This window comes from Triticum dicoccoides, chromosome 1A (assembly GCF_002162155.2).
Source record: "Triticum dicoccoides isolate Atlit2015 ecotype Zavitan chromosome 1A, WEW_v2.0, whole genome shotgun sequence".
Classification (NCBI taxonomy): Eukaryota; Viridiplantae; Streptophyta; class Magnoliopsida; order Poales; family Poaceae; genus Triticum; species Triticum dicoccoides.
Genome location: NC_041380.1, coordinates 79,656,019 through 79,673,260, shown reverse-complemented (window position 1 = coordinate 79,673,260; position 17,242 = coordinate 79,656,019). Strand labels below are relative to the sequence as shown.

General features: G+C 43.0%; 2 protein-coding genes across 4 annotated transcripts in view; one reads left to right on the top strand and one right to left on the bottom strand.

Moving 5' to 3' along the window:
- Positions 1–6,331, top strand: part of LOC119364296 — a 10,371-nt gene extending 4,040 nt beyond the window's left edge. Inside the window, exons 2-7 of one of the 3 annotated variants that reach the window (XM_037629754.1) lie at positions 907–1,007; positions 2,791–2,863; positions 3,814–4,079; positions 4,493–4,609; positions 4,783–4,831; positions 5,504–6,331. In XM_037629754.1, coding sequence (XP_037485651.1) covers positions 918–1,007; positions 2,791–2,863; positions 3,814–4,079; positions 4,493–4,609; positions 4,783–4,831; positions 5,504–5,823 — 915 coding nt within the window. In that variant the 5' untranslated portion in view covers positions 907–917 and the 3' untranslated portion in view covers positions 5,824–6,331. Of the gene's footprint in view, positions 1–894; positions 1,008–2,790; positions 2,864–3,813; positions 4,080–4,492; positions 4,610–4,782; positions 4,832–5,503 lie in introns of all 3 variants that reach the window. The other 2 variants (XM_037629745.1, XM_037629761.1) reach the window with 2 other exon arrangements.
- Positions 6,332–7,932: 1,601 nt separating this feature from the next.
- Positions 7,933–11,944, bottom strand: LOC119364288 (RNA-binding protein Y14A-like). The gene is made up of 4 exons (XM_037629737.1): positions 11,556–11,944; positions 10,261–10,397; positions 9,898–10,043; positions 7,933–8,268 (listed from the first exon to the last, which is right to left on the bottom strand). The coding sequence occupies exons 1-4, from the start codon at positions 11,848–11,850 to the stop codon at positions 8,217–8,219; spliced, it is 630 nt and encodes a 209-aa protein (XP_037485634.1). The 5' UTR covers positions 11,851–11,944; the 3' UTR covers positions 7,933–8,216.
- Positions 11,945–17,242: the final 5,298 nt, after the last annotated feature.

Below are 17,242 nucleotides of genomic sequence, written 5' to 3'. Positions count from 1 at the left end.
ATATGGATGGAGGGAGTAGAAGTAGTTAGATCATTTGAGATGACAAGAGGCTAGGTTATTAGCATTATTATTTTGTATAAACAAGAATTCAAGTTAATTGATTGAAATGGTTGTGAGAGCCAAAATATTTGTACCATTTGGAGGTTGTGATGATTGAATGTATTGTTGGTCTAATTACTTTGCTCCTATGGATTTTGTCATTGTTATTCAGGTTCATCTTTTATATTTTTGTTACTGTATAAGTCTATTTGTCAATACCCCGATATCACTTCTTTTCACAATGGCATGTGATATACTCTCGTGAGATACATCATGAGTGTGTAATACTGAAAAGCAGATGATCCACTTTTTAAGATAATCAAAATAAATATGATAATATTTGACAGCCATGCCCTTGGAGTGTACCAGCAGCCTAGGAGTCAGCCCATCAGTAGTTGCGCTTGTTTTGACGATGCTCTCTACATTGGAGTGTACAATAAATAGGCCAAGAGTAACAAGAATTTAAAACAAAAAAAAGGGCGTGTGATCTTTAGTGGTTGCGCTTGTTTTGACGATGCTCTTAACATTGATGTTTCATATATTTTGTTATTTCATCGTATTGCCTCGCCATTTTTTCTGTTGTTTGTTTTACTATAGTTGTACATGGTCTTGGGTGTTTCACTATGCTTGCATGTGGCCTTTGATGACTTTTCTTCAAATACTACAAACTCATGCTTGTGATTGTTTTGGTGTTTCCATTCTATATATGGCATTTACTAGTGTTACGCATGGTATATTAGTTTTTCCTAGAACTAGCGCTTTATTATATGCACACATGGTGTGATGTGAACTATTGTAATGGAGGAAGTACTATAAGTCCAACATTGTGCTAACACCCGTTGTTTCTTCTATTAGTACTGCCTTTAGATTGGCTGGATATGGATCTAATTCTCCCGTTCAAAGTTGGAGATCTTGCCGAGTCAAAGTCTTTTGTTAAGGGTTACACAGGTGCATGGTTCCGCTCCAAGGTGGGACATTTAATGTTTTTTTATTTGAATTTAGTGATTTAGGAAGCAAACAGCTACTCTCAGCATGTTCTTTTTGCGTCTTTAAAGCTTCCATTGACTCCATGTACATCGTAAAATCGGTGGTGCATTAATTGTTGACGACCCCTTGTGCTCTGTTGTCTTGACAAGAGCTTTCTTAATAACAAGCAAGTGCACAAGTACCAAACAAGTGCACAAGTACTACCTAGTGAAATTGCCTGCCAGATTTTGGCCACTAATTTTTACTGTTCTATATTTTCCTGACTAAAAAATTTATAGATAAGTACAACCTAAATATTTAAAAGAGAATGTATTTCCATAGTGCTAGCAGAGTACATGTGACCCACATTTTCTTTGCACTTCTGGTATACTATCAATTTCTCATATCATCTCTGTTTGTTTGTCCTTGTAGTGAACTAGTGAAGCAACTAGGGTGTATTCTAGCCTCAAAAAAGGTCGTTGTACATGGACAGAAATAGTGACACCTAAATTTCTATACAAATCCACTTGCCCTAAGATTGGATCCAAAAAACGTTTGGTTGAGAGGGTCAATATTGGGGCTTAGGATATCATTAATGCATGCTTCGGGCAACTATTTTATGCTCTTTATAGAAACTCTTGCACAAACTAGGTAGAAGAGACTAGCTAATAAATCATAAATGACCCAAGGGTTCATATAAGCCTAGAGCCTTGTTGCTTGAAGACCACCACCTCCCTTAGTGGGAGGGAACAAAAGGCAATAGCGTAAAAGGACATAAGTTGCCACTACACCTTTAGTGGGAGAGAAAAGCAAGGCTATAAGAGGAAACTAGGAACCATGGACCATACTTTATTATATACCATTGATTATGGACCTAGATCAAGGTCTATGGTGGACCTTTGACCTTGACTCTCTAGGGGTCTTGACTTCTTTATCCTTCTTAGGCTTCTTTTTTCTAGGATTTGTTTGACTATTGAATTTCTTTATTTCATTGGGTCGTGTGCATGACCCAATGTGGCATGTTCCAAACTTGAGCTGGCCACTTGCCCCCCTGCACATATTTTAGCCCCCGGTTATGCTTATATTAGGTCCTGACCAAGCCCCTGTGGCATTACTCTTATCTTCGGCCCTCCTCTAGCCTAACGTGTTAACCTTCATTTTTATTACAAACTGAACTTCTTAGAGCTCACAACTCATAAGGTCACCCATTTAAATACCAGAATATCATAATGAAATCCACACAAACAGCCCACCAATGATTAGTTGGTGAGAGTTGAACTCTTGTCATTACTCCCTCCATGCTTGAAAAGAAGGCGTATAAATTAGTCTGAAGTCAAACGGGCTAAAAATTTATATAGTTTTCCTACAAACTCTGTTAAACTTTGCACCATTTGACTTCAGACAAAATTTATACGCCTTCTTTTCAAGCACGGAGGGAGTTGTTTATAAAGCTATGCTACACATCTAGGCTTTGCTATTGTAGCCCTGAAGTCTATCAACAACAACAAAGCCTTTAGTCCCAAACAAGTTGGGGTAGGCTAGAGCTGAAACCCGTAAGATCTTGAAACCGATGTGTGCTGAAATACATATTACAAACATAGATGATGAAGCTTTTTCTTTCCAATATATCATGCTAGTATGGTACTACTTTTAAATAAAAAATAATATAGACTCTCATCGTTTGACCATGATCTCTTGGATTACAAACATAACACTTCTCTCCTTATTCATTCCATGGTGGGGTATAGGGCTTTACTAACACATATTGTATTAATTCTTTTTCAGATTATTGATATGCGTGTCACAGAATCTGGGCACCTTGAGTATTACTTGGAGTATATTGACTATACTGAAGAAGGCAAGCATATTTTTACAGAAGCTCTGTTTTTTTCGTTTCCACATAACCTTTTGCTTGAAGGGATTGTGAAGGGACCATGTGCAATAATCAATTTGAAAACTCATTTTTGAACTTTTAGCTTAAGGATATTGGTGCAAGCACCTTGTTTTTGTTTTGTGGACATAATTTGTATTTGGAATTATCCTCTTGTACACCACTGAGGCCCTGGAGGCAGCCGATATATTTTACGGCATGCACCCAATTTTTGAAAGTAGACCTGCTAATTATACATGTTTTCTCTCTATATATATGATATAGTTATCTTTCGTTTAAATTTTTGTCAGTCCAGAAATATGCCACATGTTTGCTTGGACGATTAAACATTATTGTAGGTGGTACCCTTGAGCAGGAATCTACAATATAATGAAGAAACATCTGTATTTTACAAATCTTATAATATTGCCTCAAGCTTTTAATGGATCATGTATGATGCCTGGCCAACACTATTTACCTTTAATGAGATGGATCATGCAGTGCTTGAAAAACCATGTGATCTCTCTATTTATATCTCCCCCAAAATGGTTTGTGCTGTACAGATCATAATTGATGAGTTTGGTTTGATGTTTGAACAGGAAGTTGCAAAGCCTGTATTCGAATCTGCAGAGCTAGTAATACATGAAAACATCTGGCTATACCTTGCATTCCAATTTACCTGACAATTGATCAACCAGTGCACTAACATTTGTCTAGTACCCAATAAAGCATGTGCTTTCTTGCCCAAATGTTTATCTTGTCTGGGAGTGGGGGCAGGACAGTTGCTGGCCGTAGCCATGTAGTGCAATTATGTCTTGCCGTGATTAATTACCTTTATACTAGACACCAGAAAATCTTGGAACACTTGAATCTGACCAAGATTATAACTGTTGGTTTTCTGTGCACCTCATATCATTACTGTCCATGCCCTTTTGCAGAGAATGAATGGATCAGAGTCTTTCAAAAGAACCCACTCAGCCCAGCATGCGGGGAAGGGAAATCAAGTGAGAGTACTGAAATAATGTTGCGTCCTGCCTTTCCTCATTGGTATAGGGGGGGACAAGTTCCTGCGCACTTTCCAAAGAATGAGCTTGTTGCAAGTGTTTGTGATACCTGGAAAGTAGGTGACAAGGTTGACTGGCGGTGTTCAGATTGTTACTGGACTGCGGAAATTATTAGGTTGAACAGTAGAGATGTGGTTCAGGTAAACATCTAGTAATTTGCTGTTTTAGTCATAAATTAGCTCCTGCTTGTCATTAACTCTCTCATTGTTCGCTGTTATCGTGGACCACTATGTTTCATGTTACTGCCATGTGGATACCTCAATCATTTTTTTGTGCTTGTTATCTGGTGGTCCAATAGCTTTAGGGGCTGATAACACAATCAACTTTCTTGCTGGTGAAGATGACACAAAATAATATGATACCAAATGAACTTCCATGCTCTGGTCAATAATTAAAATATGAAGTGGGCCGAATTGTGTTACTCCCTCCGATCCATATTAATTGCTGCTCACTTAGTACAACTTTAGTAGGGAGTATCATTTAATCTCCATGTTTTCATGCTGGTTAACCGGGGACAATAACTCACGTGTTTGTCCTTGACATTTTTCTACAGGTAATGCTGTTGGATCCTCCCATGGGTGAAGGCGGGCAACATCCTGCTAAGAAAAAGGACCTGAGGCCTGCACTTGATTGGTCCATCATTAAAGGTTGGACTGTACCTGTTTCGGCGGTAAGTTTCTAATGCTTAGGTTCTAGCTTCTGAATACATTTTGTTGATTAATGCTTGTAGTAGGCCGTTGAGGTGATCCTTGACCAGTTGTGGAATGGATTCTACTTATATACCACAGTTTAAACTGTTGTCTATTTTTGTATACATCTTACAGTGTATCTATTTATGGTCAGGCTAAAGGGAAATACTGGCAAGCTGCTCGTCTGGTTCATCCTAAATCTGGTACGGCTGACCTTTTGTGGAAATATATGGCTGTCATGCATAGTAGGCTAATTAATATGGTACGGTCTACCTTCAAATTAAGTTTCATCTGCGCCTGGTGGTTTTCAATGCTTTACATAATTCTAGAGTCAAGAACATAAATGGGGAAGTAACAAACAGTAAGCCACACTAAAGCATTAGATTGTTAAGACAACAAGGATGTACCCAACCATGAAGGAACACAGGAACAGCTTCCGAGGTAAGTTGCATTACAGAACTCAAGAGATTACTGTTGAAACTTGAAAGTTAAAAGGTACTCCCTCCGTTCCAAAATAGATGACTCAACTTTGTACTAACTTTAGTACAAAGATGAGTCATCTATTTTGATACGGAGGGAGTAGCAGTTAGATGCGTCCTATGGTCTTTCCCCTTTTCCTTGGGCGAGCTGTCTTAATATTTCAATTAACAAATTATTAAACAGCCATGTTATTGGCCACATTAACCCCAAAATTGGAATCTAGTCCTAGTTCCTTTGTTGACTGAGCACAGCTGGGATATTTAGTTAATCCAGTTCAGTGAAGTGTATTATTTTCCCTTGTAGCTTTTCATGTACTGTCTGTGAAGCAATGAAAGACTTCACAGGGATATGTTAGCCCCGGGAAACTTACCATCTTTGCTATTCCCTGGTTTCAGATATAGAAGACAGCATCACAGATGAAGATGAAGCCCCGGGATCTCCAACCGTCAAAAGACCCTCATCGGACACAAGCAGCATATCTAAGCTAAGCAATCGGAGCGACACCATCCTGGCGTCCACCGAAAAGTTGGGGCAGGCACATGAATCATCAGACCCCAGTCGACGGAGTACCCGCAGTTCCAGTAAGCGACAGATATCTCCTGCCACTGTCAAAGGAGCTGCTATGGCAGAACCGAACGGGCCCTCTAATGGAAACGGTTCCCACCGCCGGTACCCCTTTCGGGTCCGAAGGAACGCAGCAGGGCAGCAGAGATAAGCTGGTAATGCGGCACACCAAGTTGACCCCCCCTATGGGGTTGACGGGCATTACGGATACTTAGGGCCTGTTTGGAGTCCCTCCCGCTCTGTGACCCCGCTCCCGGAGCTGGCGGAGCTGAAGTTAAAAATCACGGAGCAGGAGAGCAGGTGCTCTGCAGATCCTCGGATTTCGCGGAGCCAGTGGATTGCCGAACAGCTCCTTAGTGTTATACTCCCTCCGTTCTAAAATTTGTACAAAGTTGAGTCATCTATTTTGGAACGGAGGGAGTACCACATAGCTCTAGATACATTGAGGAAATGGTTGATAGATGCCTTTGCGGAATCGGCCACATAGGCACGTGACATTTCTGATGAGAGTATCTGGGGTGTGATCCATTGACTGATTGTTATACTTGGTAAAAGTTGTAAACTTAAGGCTGGTTATTACTCTGCCTCGCGTTGTCAAGTGTCCGAATCAGATATGCTGCACCGTGATGAAAATAGATATATTACCCCTAGTTATTTCAGTTTTTCTTCAATCTGAACACATTGACGCACAATCACAGAATCATGGATACTTTTACCTCTACATCTTTTTTAACTCCAGCACAGAATCAAACTGAACACATTGCTCCAGGTTTTTTACCTTTTTTTTAGGGCACAGATTTTTTACTTTAGTTCGCTGGACCTGGAGGGGCTGGGGCTACAAAAATTCGGGTGAATAAATCATCAAAATTGAGATGCATACGAGCATATTTTTTTTATTTACTTCGCAATGCCGATGCAAGCGGCGTCCTGGTCGTAAGATTAACAATAAGTTTATGAAATGGTGTTGCACGCAAACCCGACTTCTTTGCACGTCAGAAGCCTCAAACACCGTAGTGAGTCGCGACAGCTTCAATTGGTTGCCCATTATGCTTAGGTAAACGCCTCGCGCATGACGTCCTCTGCCTCTTTTTCTTCTCTTCGCCCTGCTCCACAGCCATTTCTCCTCGCGGCTGCTGCTGGCCAGCACTAAGGCGCCGTCGCTGATGCGGGGAAAGAGAGCTAGTACCCCAGTGTGCTTCAACAGCAGCAACCACGGTGACCATGGGTGACCCTGCGTGCTACCGATGCTAGAATTGGCTACCGCGGATGTTGGGACCGTGCGCTACAACTGCAGGCACGTATCCCAAGGAACTTGGTAGGGGAGCTACAACCAGTGCACCAATTGCTACCGTTGGCGCCATTTTTTGCTGGAAATAGAGAGCAGGGGTCGCGATCGGCGCTCAGTGGAGCTGCAACCAGCAGCGTCAAATGCTATGAATCGGCGTCGTCGGTTTTTTTTTCCTGCAGGAACCAGAGAAAGTAGGGGATGTCACCGTCGCACGGAGGAGCTGCAACCAGCATCATAAAATGCTACGATCGGCGGGTGAGAAAGCTACAACCAGCTTTTAAAAAAGTTTCAACCCGAGACGAGGCAACCACAAAATGTTGCAACCAGCGGCCAAGAAAGCTTCAACCGGCTGCGGCGACAACAAAAATTGCATGGCGAAGCAATGGGTGATGCGACAGGCGCGTGGCATGCTACAACAATGACTGGTGGCAATGTTGGAACCCCACACAGCGATGTTGCAACCAAGAGGGTGGAGGCAAAGCGAGCTGCAAGGCCATGCAGCTCGGCCTACAATGAGGACAACTGGCTGTGCGGTGACAAACTACGTGCTCGCGCAAGTCGACGAACACAGAAGGTAGCCCTTAAAAAGCATGGTTAATAGTATAGCCAACAATCGGCTACATGAATTTGCCATGTCACTTATAGTCAATTTTATAACCCACTCATACAATAGTTAGTCATACTAGTATACTACATCAATATATGACCCACATGTTTCTCACAAAGAGTGTTGGAGATCATGTTAAAGCCCACTTCTCTTCTCTCTCATCCAACTCAGCAAAAATATATTATTTAAAGTATTACAGCCTACCTACATTACCTCATCGTACTTGCTCTTATGCTTAGCGAAATTGCAATGCTCAATAAAGGCCTGATGGGACCCAGTAAACTGACAAGCAGGCATGTGGCATAAGTGAAGAAAAGAAAAACAGAAGTCTATCAAACAAGTTGGGCAGATGAGTAAAAAATAATGATAGAAGAAATAATAATACAAATTACCCATCTTCAAGTTCATTAAATTGTGGCACAAACATTCCAATCCAACACATCACGGATCCAACATCAAAGGCTACAATTGTCTCAAACTGGCAAGCCAAACTTCAAGAGCAAACATGGCTCCATCCACCAAAGGAAGGACCTTGAAGATGCCATACAACTACTACCGGAAATTGGTACAGAGAGACAAGGGCCGCCGTCAAATTACGATAAGACAAGCAAACAACTGAAAGCCCATGATTCTCGCACTTCCGTCGCTCCTAAGGGTATCTTCTCCTTGGTGGGCTCCTTGAGCGATTAGGCCTCGGTGATCTGAAATGAACACAGTACAAACTCAAGTATTATATTCTGTTCTGAGAGCTGTGTAAAGAACATACTGAACTATGTATGCATTTGGTCGGTGACTCGGATTCAGACTATGATTAAAAAGTGAAACAAAGACAAGAAAAGCATCGCCAAGGTAAAACTAGGAAATATTGGAAGAAATAAATCATATGTACAAGCCAATGTATAATTAAAATCCATGAAATCATATTACATAGCCAAAAGCACTTGGCCAAAATTTAACTGAAATCCCCTATGATTAACTACTGTAGAAATACTCCCTCCATCCTAAAATAACTAACTTTAGTACAAAGTTGTACTAAGCTTGAGACACTTATTTTCGGACGGAGAGAGTACTACATTATTACTTGGGGAATCTCAGCAGATATTAGAAAAGAAGTGCATAAAGCAGAGGGGGGAAAACTACTTGTTTGGGAGAGTACAAAAGGAATAAAGGATAACTTGTGTAATTAACCAGGGACCTCATAACATACTTAATCTGGCATTCCTCCAAGGATGTGTTATGAATGAAGTGAACCCCAACCCCTCAGATTAAAGCATTTCAAGAACTTGAAAACCAGCCAGGAAAAAACTTCTTGGGATTATACTAAGCATGCAAGAAGAGTTCAGAAGGTACATAACTTCATCCAATTACTAACAACTAAGTTTAGCAAACTTATAATTTAGATTTATAATTTGTATTCCTAATGTTCTTTTTATCATAATGATTTGGTGGTTTTCAGTTGGGTGGCCAGTACACGTTTAACCAAAGTACCAAACCAAAACTAACTTCATCAAACTAGGTTTAGCAAACTTAACCTAGCATGTTTGGCAACATTTGGGAAGGGGAATGGGAATTTAGAGTAGGGAGTTCTATTGAGATTAGACATGGGATGAGTCATTTTATCCCAATCCTCCGTTTGGCGCATGATAGGAATTATGTGTGAGAATTTGAGGAGAAACTGTATTCTGTTGTTTGGTTTGTGGGAATTGACGAGGGACTAGACAAGGAAGTTAACATAAGTTATGATAAAGGGTTAAGATTGACTCACTAAAACAAAACAATTCCCTTCCAACTCCCACCCCCCTCCCCTGTTAATAAAACGGTGGGAGTTGGAGTCTCAAGTCCCATGACTATTCCCATATGAATTCCCAATCCCCCTAACCAAACAATAGATTTGAAGTCTCATACCCCTTCAATTCCCATTCCCTAGCTCGTTCCCTAGCTCTAACTACCCCCAAGCAAACACGCTGTAGATTTATATTCTTCATTCCTAGTCTAATTTTTTTATCATAATTTAGAATGATTTGCTCTCCCCACTTTCAACTCTCAAGTAAGCGTCTGGTGACATTTCACCCGAGCAGTCTGTGCGCCAAAATCTAGAGCTGGCTCCTGCTTTAGTGCTTGCCTAAAAGCCTCATATATGGATGATAATTATGGCCAGTTGGACACTAATTTGTAGTTCAGAGTACCTAAGCAACGTTTTTATCACTATATCTGGAAGGTTCTCACACATATATTGGGCAAATCAAACCTGTAGCTGTCATGCCTGCAGTTTCCTTCTAACATAACCAAAAAAAAAGAGAACTAAATACGAAAGCTCACATAAACCATACCTCTTCCGAGTACTTCTCTGTTTGACAGGGCCATTACTAAATGCCCAGTCAACACTTATTATCTGCGATAGAAGCTCAGTTCCGTCTGATTCTCTTATTGCACGCTTGGCTTGCTCAAAGTTCTCATACTCAATTAGAGCATATCCCTGCATAGGAGAAGGGAAGCCACACATATATTAAGGAGGGGATAAGAAAGGATGCAAGCAAACCCTGTTCTTATTCTATGGATGACAAACTATGCTGCCTGTCTTACTCATAATTAAGGAATAGCCTGAGGATTTCACGAGTGCAAAACTAGAAAACAAAACTAAACCGAATGGCATCTCCGCAAAATGTAAGGACTAGAGGTGGTAGGAAGCATACCTTCACAAATCCAGTCCGGCGATCCAAATTCAAATGCAAGTTCTTGACCTGACCATAATCCCCGAAAATATTATGGAGGTCCTCCTCCTGAGCTTCTTCATGAACTCCAGTAACCAGTACAATCCACCCTTCAATGGCTGTACACAAGGCAAAGCATACAAGAAAATAACTCCATTAGTGACAATTTCTGCAAGGAAATACACATTGAAAAGGACAGCGTCCAGAAATGCAGTTGCAGTTATTTAGTTACTAATAGTATATTATTTGATTCATTGCTTTATACAAAGCAAGCTTTGGTATGAGCAGAAAATAGCAACGGGAGTATGTCATGCAACACTTCGCTAATAGAACTCAACAGAAGTTGAGACTAAAAATATTCAAAGGTTTTGTGGATGTATGGCAATCAAGCACCATCAATTGCATAATGAAAAATAATACAGAATGTTAAGGGGAATGCTGGTTGGAAAGACAGAGAAATAGGATAATGAGAAAAATATGGTCTGCTTGGGAAGATAAGCGAAGAAAGCTCTAAGGTTTCCCTTCCTGCATTCAGAGCTTATCAATTCGTACCAAGCTTATTGGAGGAACTGAATGTTAAGGGGACTATTAATTTAATTATGTAATGAAAAATAATACAGAAGGCAACGCCCTAAGTCATGACCGTTCACATCACAAGAAGTAAGATAGCCACAGCTTCAATCAAAGAACAACCTCAGCAGTCAAGCACATTAAAAAAAATCTTTTTCACAAACAAAAAATAATCATCCCAGCAAACCAACTCACGGGCTGCAATTAAAAGTAACCCACAGTCTCAAGCAGAAAACGAATCCTGAGGCAAACATCCAAAAAGAATCGTATTTATGCTCCACGCTGGTCACTAACATGTAGGATGAAACGGTTCAGAGATCTACACTAAAATCATAGGTAAACAATCTTGGTAAACTATGAACACGCAGCAATTTCCAACCCCAAGGAAACCAGCCGACCAAATCGCCCAAAGCATCCATCTGCATATCTACATTGCTCAAGAAAAAGGCAATCTATAGCAGCAAGGAACCCAAATATCTCCTTGCCGTACGCAGCAGCCCATGGGCATCGGAAGAAACCTATCAAGACGGGATCTTTGCAGTGCCTTGGCATTCAGATCTCGTTCCTCAAACAGCAAAACTAACACGTCGAAGAAGAAAACATACTATGTTACCAGACCTACGCGAGCGTCAGACCACGCCGCCCTACCTGACTAGAAATCTTCTTATCGGGAAACACGGGAGGGAGGGACAGGGATGGAGACGTACAGCGCACGGGTCCAGGGCCGCCATCGGAGGCGAGGGCGTCGAAGCCAGAGCGGCCTGCGCCAGCTAACCGCGAGTCGCGGTGCGCGGACGAGGAGTTGGGGTCCTCGCGGAAGCCGCGCCCCTTAGTCTTACGCGGGGCATCGTCGTCGCCGCCGCCGCCCCCTGCGATGGTAGATCGGAGGCGGGGAGCGGGGGCCGGCGAGGGTTCGATGGCACCCTCCTCGTCCATGAGATCGTCGTCGTCGGAGTCGAAGTCGACCGCCTCCACGTCCGTGTTCATCGCCGCCGCCGCCATCGCTGCAGCCGCCGCCGGTGTTGGTTTTGGGTCTGGGTTCGGATGGGGAGGGGCGAGACCTACTGGGGTTTGGGCCTTCGGGGTTTGCACGTCGGGTTATCTTCTCTCTCTCTTTTCAGAAACACCCTTGACATATATAGTACTGGAAACATGCCAATCCCTACAAGAACACGGATTTGCTAGCAAAAGTAACTCTCTATTCCCTCCAAGTTTTCTTTAGACTAGTCACAATGAAAATAACTTAACTAGTAACATCACACATTACAATACAAGATTGCTTATGTGGCAGTTAATTAATGAGGAAAGAGAGATTTGTGGTAACTTATGTAGTTACTATAACATCATACATTTCAAGGCATAATGAGTCTATAGCCTAATAAATGAACTATTTCATGATACGACTCATATGTTACTATCCACTATGGAGGTAGTAACATAGACTAATAACATCTACAAGTTACTACTCCATGTTACTCCTCACTGTGAGCAGTCTAACACGGTACAATCGCATCGAGTGTAAATCTAGTGGAAACCGGACATTCAGCGAAAACAAGAGAACTTGATCTTGTATCATTGGATAAATAATGTGCAATGCGAGAAGGGAGGATGAGGATGTACAAATTTCAAACTGAACCCCGCGAGAATCCTCTCCATCGGTACGGAAACATCTTGAGGCTGAGTCGTCCCGTACCTTTCCACGATTCGGTTTCCTTTCTCTTCCTTACCATGAGAATCTAGGGTTACGAGACGAGCCGGCGAGCAGCGCGGGTGATTCCTCCCTAGTGATTGTCCCGCCAACAGTGGCAGCCCTCCTTCGAGCGTTCCATGTTGGGTCGGCGGTCAGCGAGCGGCATGAATGATTCCTCTTAGCGATTGTCCGGCCAACCATGCAGGTACTCGTCTGAGCGTTCCTTAGTGGCGTCGTACTGGATCTAGGACCCCATGTATGAGGATAGTTTTGTACCCTTCATATTTTCTACTTTGCCCCATTCTCTTTTGTCTCGTGGCTCATGCAGTTTTGTACCCTTCATATTTTCTACTTTGCCCCATTCTCTTTTATCCCGTGGCTCATGTAGTGCTTCCCTCTTCTCTAGATTGGCTAGATTTGCAAAGCAAACGAAGGAGGGGACAAAGTCGTGGCTCATTGGGTTGTCTCCTCCAAGATCAGCACATCCTTTATAGGAAGAGTGCAAATCTAGTGGAAACTGGACATTCAACGAAAACATGGAAACTTGATCTTGTACCATTGGATAAAAATGTGCAATGCGAGAAGGAAGGATGTACGAATTGCAATCTAAACCCCGCAAGAATCCTCTACATCGGTACGGAAACATCTTGAGGCTGAGTTGTCCCATACCTTCCCACGATTCAATTTCCTTTCTCTTCCTTACCATGGGAATCTAGGGTTAAGAGACGAGCCAACAAGCAGCGCGGGTGATTCTGTTGGGAAACGTTGCATGGGAAACAAAAAAAAATCCTATTCTCACCAATATCAATCTAGGAGATGACCTTCTACAAGAGGAGAGATTGCATCTATATACCCTTGTAGATCGCTAAGCGGAAGCGTTAAGAAATGCGGTTGATGTAGTCGAACGTCTTCGCGATCCAATCATGATCCGTCCTGCGAACTCCCGATCCAAGTGCCGAACGGACGGCACCTCCGCGCTCAACACACGTACGGCTTGATGACACCTTCACCTCTTCGATCCAGCGAGCGATTGTGAAGTAGTAGCTCGAGTCCTCCGGCAGCACGATGGCGTGGTGGCGGTGGTGGTGGAGAAATCTCGGCAGAGCTTCGCTAAGCACTATGGAGAAGAAGATGACTACGAGAGAGAGGGAGGGCAGCCCCGTGGCATAGATGGGTGCGGCTGCCCTCCCTCTACCCCTCTATATATAGGGGGAGGGAGGAGGAGGGGGTGCCCTAGGGTTCCCTAGGGGGGCGACGTGTTGGGAATCGTTGCATGGAAAAGAAAAAATTGTACGCACACGCAATGATCTATCCATGGAGATACATAGCAACGAGAGGGAGAGTGTGTCTACGTACCCTCGTAGACCGTAAGCGGAAGCGTTTCACAACGCGGTTGATGTAGTCGAACTTCTTCTAGCTCCGACCGATCAAGCACCGAACATACGGCACCTCCGAGTTCTGCACACGTTCAGCTCGATGATGTCCCTCGCCTTCTTGATCCAGCAAGGTGTCGAGGTAGTTTATGAGTTCCGTCAGCACGACGGCGTGGTGACGGTGATGTTGAAGTGATTTTCCCTTGGCCCATTAAGCCCATATCTTTTCCGAGGGGTGCCCGGAACCCCTTCCGGTGACCCTATATGTACCCGATACTCTCCGGAACACTTCTAGTGTCTGAATACCATCGTCCTATATATCAATCTTTACCTCTCGGCCATTTAGAGACTCCTCGTCATGTCCGTGATCTCATTCGGGACTCGAACAACATTCGGTCACCAAATCACATAACTCATATAATACTATATCGTCATCGAACGTTAAGTGTGCGGACCCTACGGGTTCGAGAACTATGTAGACATGACCGAGACACCTCTCCGGTCAATAACCAATAGCAGAACCTGGATGCTCATATTATCTCCTACATATTCTATGAAGATCTTTATCGGTCGAACCATTATGACAACATACACAATTCCCTTTGTCCATCGGTATGTTACTTGCCCGAGATTCGATCATCGGTATCTTCATACCTAGTTCAATCTTGTTACCGGCAAGTCTCTTTACTCGTTCCGTAATACATCATCCTGCAACTAACTCATTAGTCACTTTGCTTGCAAGGCTTCTTATGATGTGTATTACCGAGAGGGCCCAGAGATACCTCTCCATTACTCAGAGTGACAAATCATAATCTCGATCCATGCCAACCCAACAAACACCTTCAGAGATACCTGTAGAGCATCTTTATAATCACCTAGTTACGTTGTGACGTTTGATAGCACACAAGGTATTCCTCCGATGTCCGGGAGTTGCATAATCTCATAGTCGAAGGAATATATATTTGACATGAATAAAGCAATAGCAATAAAAACTGAACGATCATTATGCTAAGCTGACGAATGGGTCTTGTCCATCACATCATTCTCCTAATGATGTGATCCGGTTATCAAATGACAACTCATGTCCATGGTTAGGAAACCTTAACCATCTTTGATTAACAAGCTAGTCAAGTAGAGGATTACTAGGGACACGGTGTTTGTCTATGTATTCACACATGTATCTGGGTCTCCGATCAATACAATTCTAGCATGAATAATAAACATTTATCATGAATAAGGAAATATAAAATAAAAACTCTATTATTGCTTCGAGGGCATATTTCCTTCACGACGGCCACCATGGGAAAACCCTAGATGGGTTTTGGTGCGCCTGCCCCTGGGAGCCTTGGGCCCCAAGGCAAAGGGCGTGGCTGCCCTAGGGGAGCGCCCCCACCCCTTCTGGTTACGTGGGAAAGGGTGAGGGGGCGCACAACCCCTTAGTGGGCTGGTTTGCCCCCTCCCCTTGGCCCATGGGCCCCCCACACTTGTCGGGGCCCGCCAAAACCCCTTTCGGTGATGCTGGTCATCACCCAGTACCCCCGGAACAATTCCGGACTCCAATACCCTTCGTCCAATATATCAATCTTCACCTCCGGACCATTCCGGAGTTCCTCGTCACGTTCGGGATCTTATACGGGACTCCAAACAACCTTTGGTAACCACCATAATGACTGAACTATACTTATATCGTCACCAAACATCAAGTGTGTAGACCCTGCGGGTTCGAGCACTATGCAGACATGGCCGAGACAACTCTATGGTCAATAACTAATAGCGGGACCTGGATGCCCATATTGGTTCCTACATATTCTACGAAGATCTTATCGGTCGAACCTCAAGGTCAAGGATTTTACTAATCCTGTATGCAATTCCCTTTGTCCATCGGTATGTTACTTGCCCGAGATTCGATCGCCAGTATCTACATACCTAGTTCAATATCGTTATCGGCAAGTCTATTTACTCGTTCCGTAATACAAGATCACATGACTAACCCATTGCTCACATTGCTTGCAAGCTCATTGTGATGTTGTATTACCGAGTGGGCCCTGAGATACCTCTCCATCATACGGAGTGACAAATCCCAGTCTTGATCCATGCCAACTCAATAGACACCCTCGAAGATAGTTGTAGAGCACCTTTATAGTCACCCAGTTACGTTGCAACATTTGGTACACACACAAGGTACTCCTCCAGCGTCAGTGAGTTGCATGATCTCATGGTCATAGGGACATATACTTGACATGCAGAAAACGGTAGCAATAAACTTGACACGATCATATGCTACGTTTATAGTTTGGGTCTTGTCCATCACATCATTCTCCTAATGATGTGATCCGTTATGAAATGACAACTCTTGTCTATGGCTAGAAAACCATAGCCATCTTTAATCAACGAGCTAGTCCTGTACAGGCTTATTAGGGACATGTTATTCTCTATGTATCCACACATGTATTTGAGTTTCCAGTCAATACAATTATAGCATGGATAATAAACGATTATCATGAACAAGGAAATATAATAATAACCACTTTATTATTGTCTCTAGGGCATATTTCCAACAGTCTCCCACTTGCGATAGAGTCAGTAATCTAGTATTACATGGTAATGAATCTAACACCCATAGAGTTCTGGTGTTGATCATGTTTTGCCCTTGGAAGAGGTTTAGTCAATGGATCTGCAACATTCAGATCCGTATGTATCTTGCGAATGTTTATGTCTTCCTCCTTGATGTAATCACGGATTGAATTGAAGCGTCGCTTTATGTCTTGGTCCTCTTGTGAAACCTTGGTTCCTTAGCTAGAGCAATGGCACCAGTGTTGTCACAAAATAGAGTCATCGGGTCCAGTGCACTGGGCACAACTCCAAGATCTGTCATGAACTGCTTCATCTAGACGCCTTCCTTCGCTGCCTCCGAGGCAGCTATGTACTCTGCTTCGCATGTAGAATCAGCTACCACACTTCGCTTGGAACTGCACCAGCTTACCGCTCCCCCATTCAGAATGTATAAGTATCCGGTTTGAGACTTAGAGTCATCCGGATCAGTGTTAAAGCTTGCATCAACATAACCCTTTATGGCGAGCTCTTGATCACCTCCATAAACGAGAAACATTTCCTTAGTCCTTTTCAGGTACTTAGATATTCTTCACCGCTGTCCAGTGATCCACTCCTGAATTACTTTGAAACCTTCCGGCCATACTTATGGCAAGGCTGACATCTGGTCTTGTGCACAACATCACATACATGATAGAGCCAATGGCATATGCATAGGGGATGACACTCATATTTTCTCTATCCTCTGTAGTCGCTGGGCATTGAGTCTGACTCAACTTCA

What these genes read in the sequence shown, in the direction of transcription:
- LOC119364288 (XM_037629737.1), bottom strand. Translation starts at nt 11,850, where the DNA reads ATGGCGGCGGCGGCGATGAACACGGACGTGGAGGCGGTCGACTTCGAC. An exon ending in GCCGGACTGGATTTGTGAAG is followed by an intron (nt 10,044 to 10,260) that starts GTATGCTTCCTA and finishes TCTCCTATGCAG; the next exon opens with GGATATGCTCTAATTGAGTA. An exon ending in CAGAGAAGTACTCGGAAGAG is followed by an intron (nt 8,269 to 9,897) that starts GTATGGTTTATG and finishes TGTTCATTTCAG; the next exon opens with ATCACCGAGGCCTAATCGCT.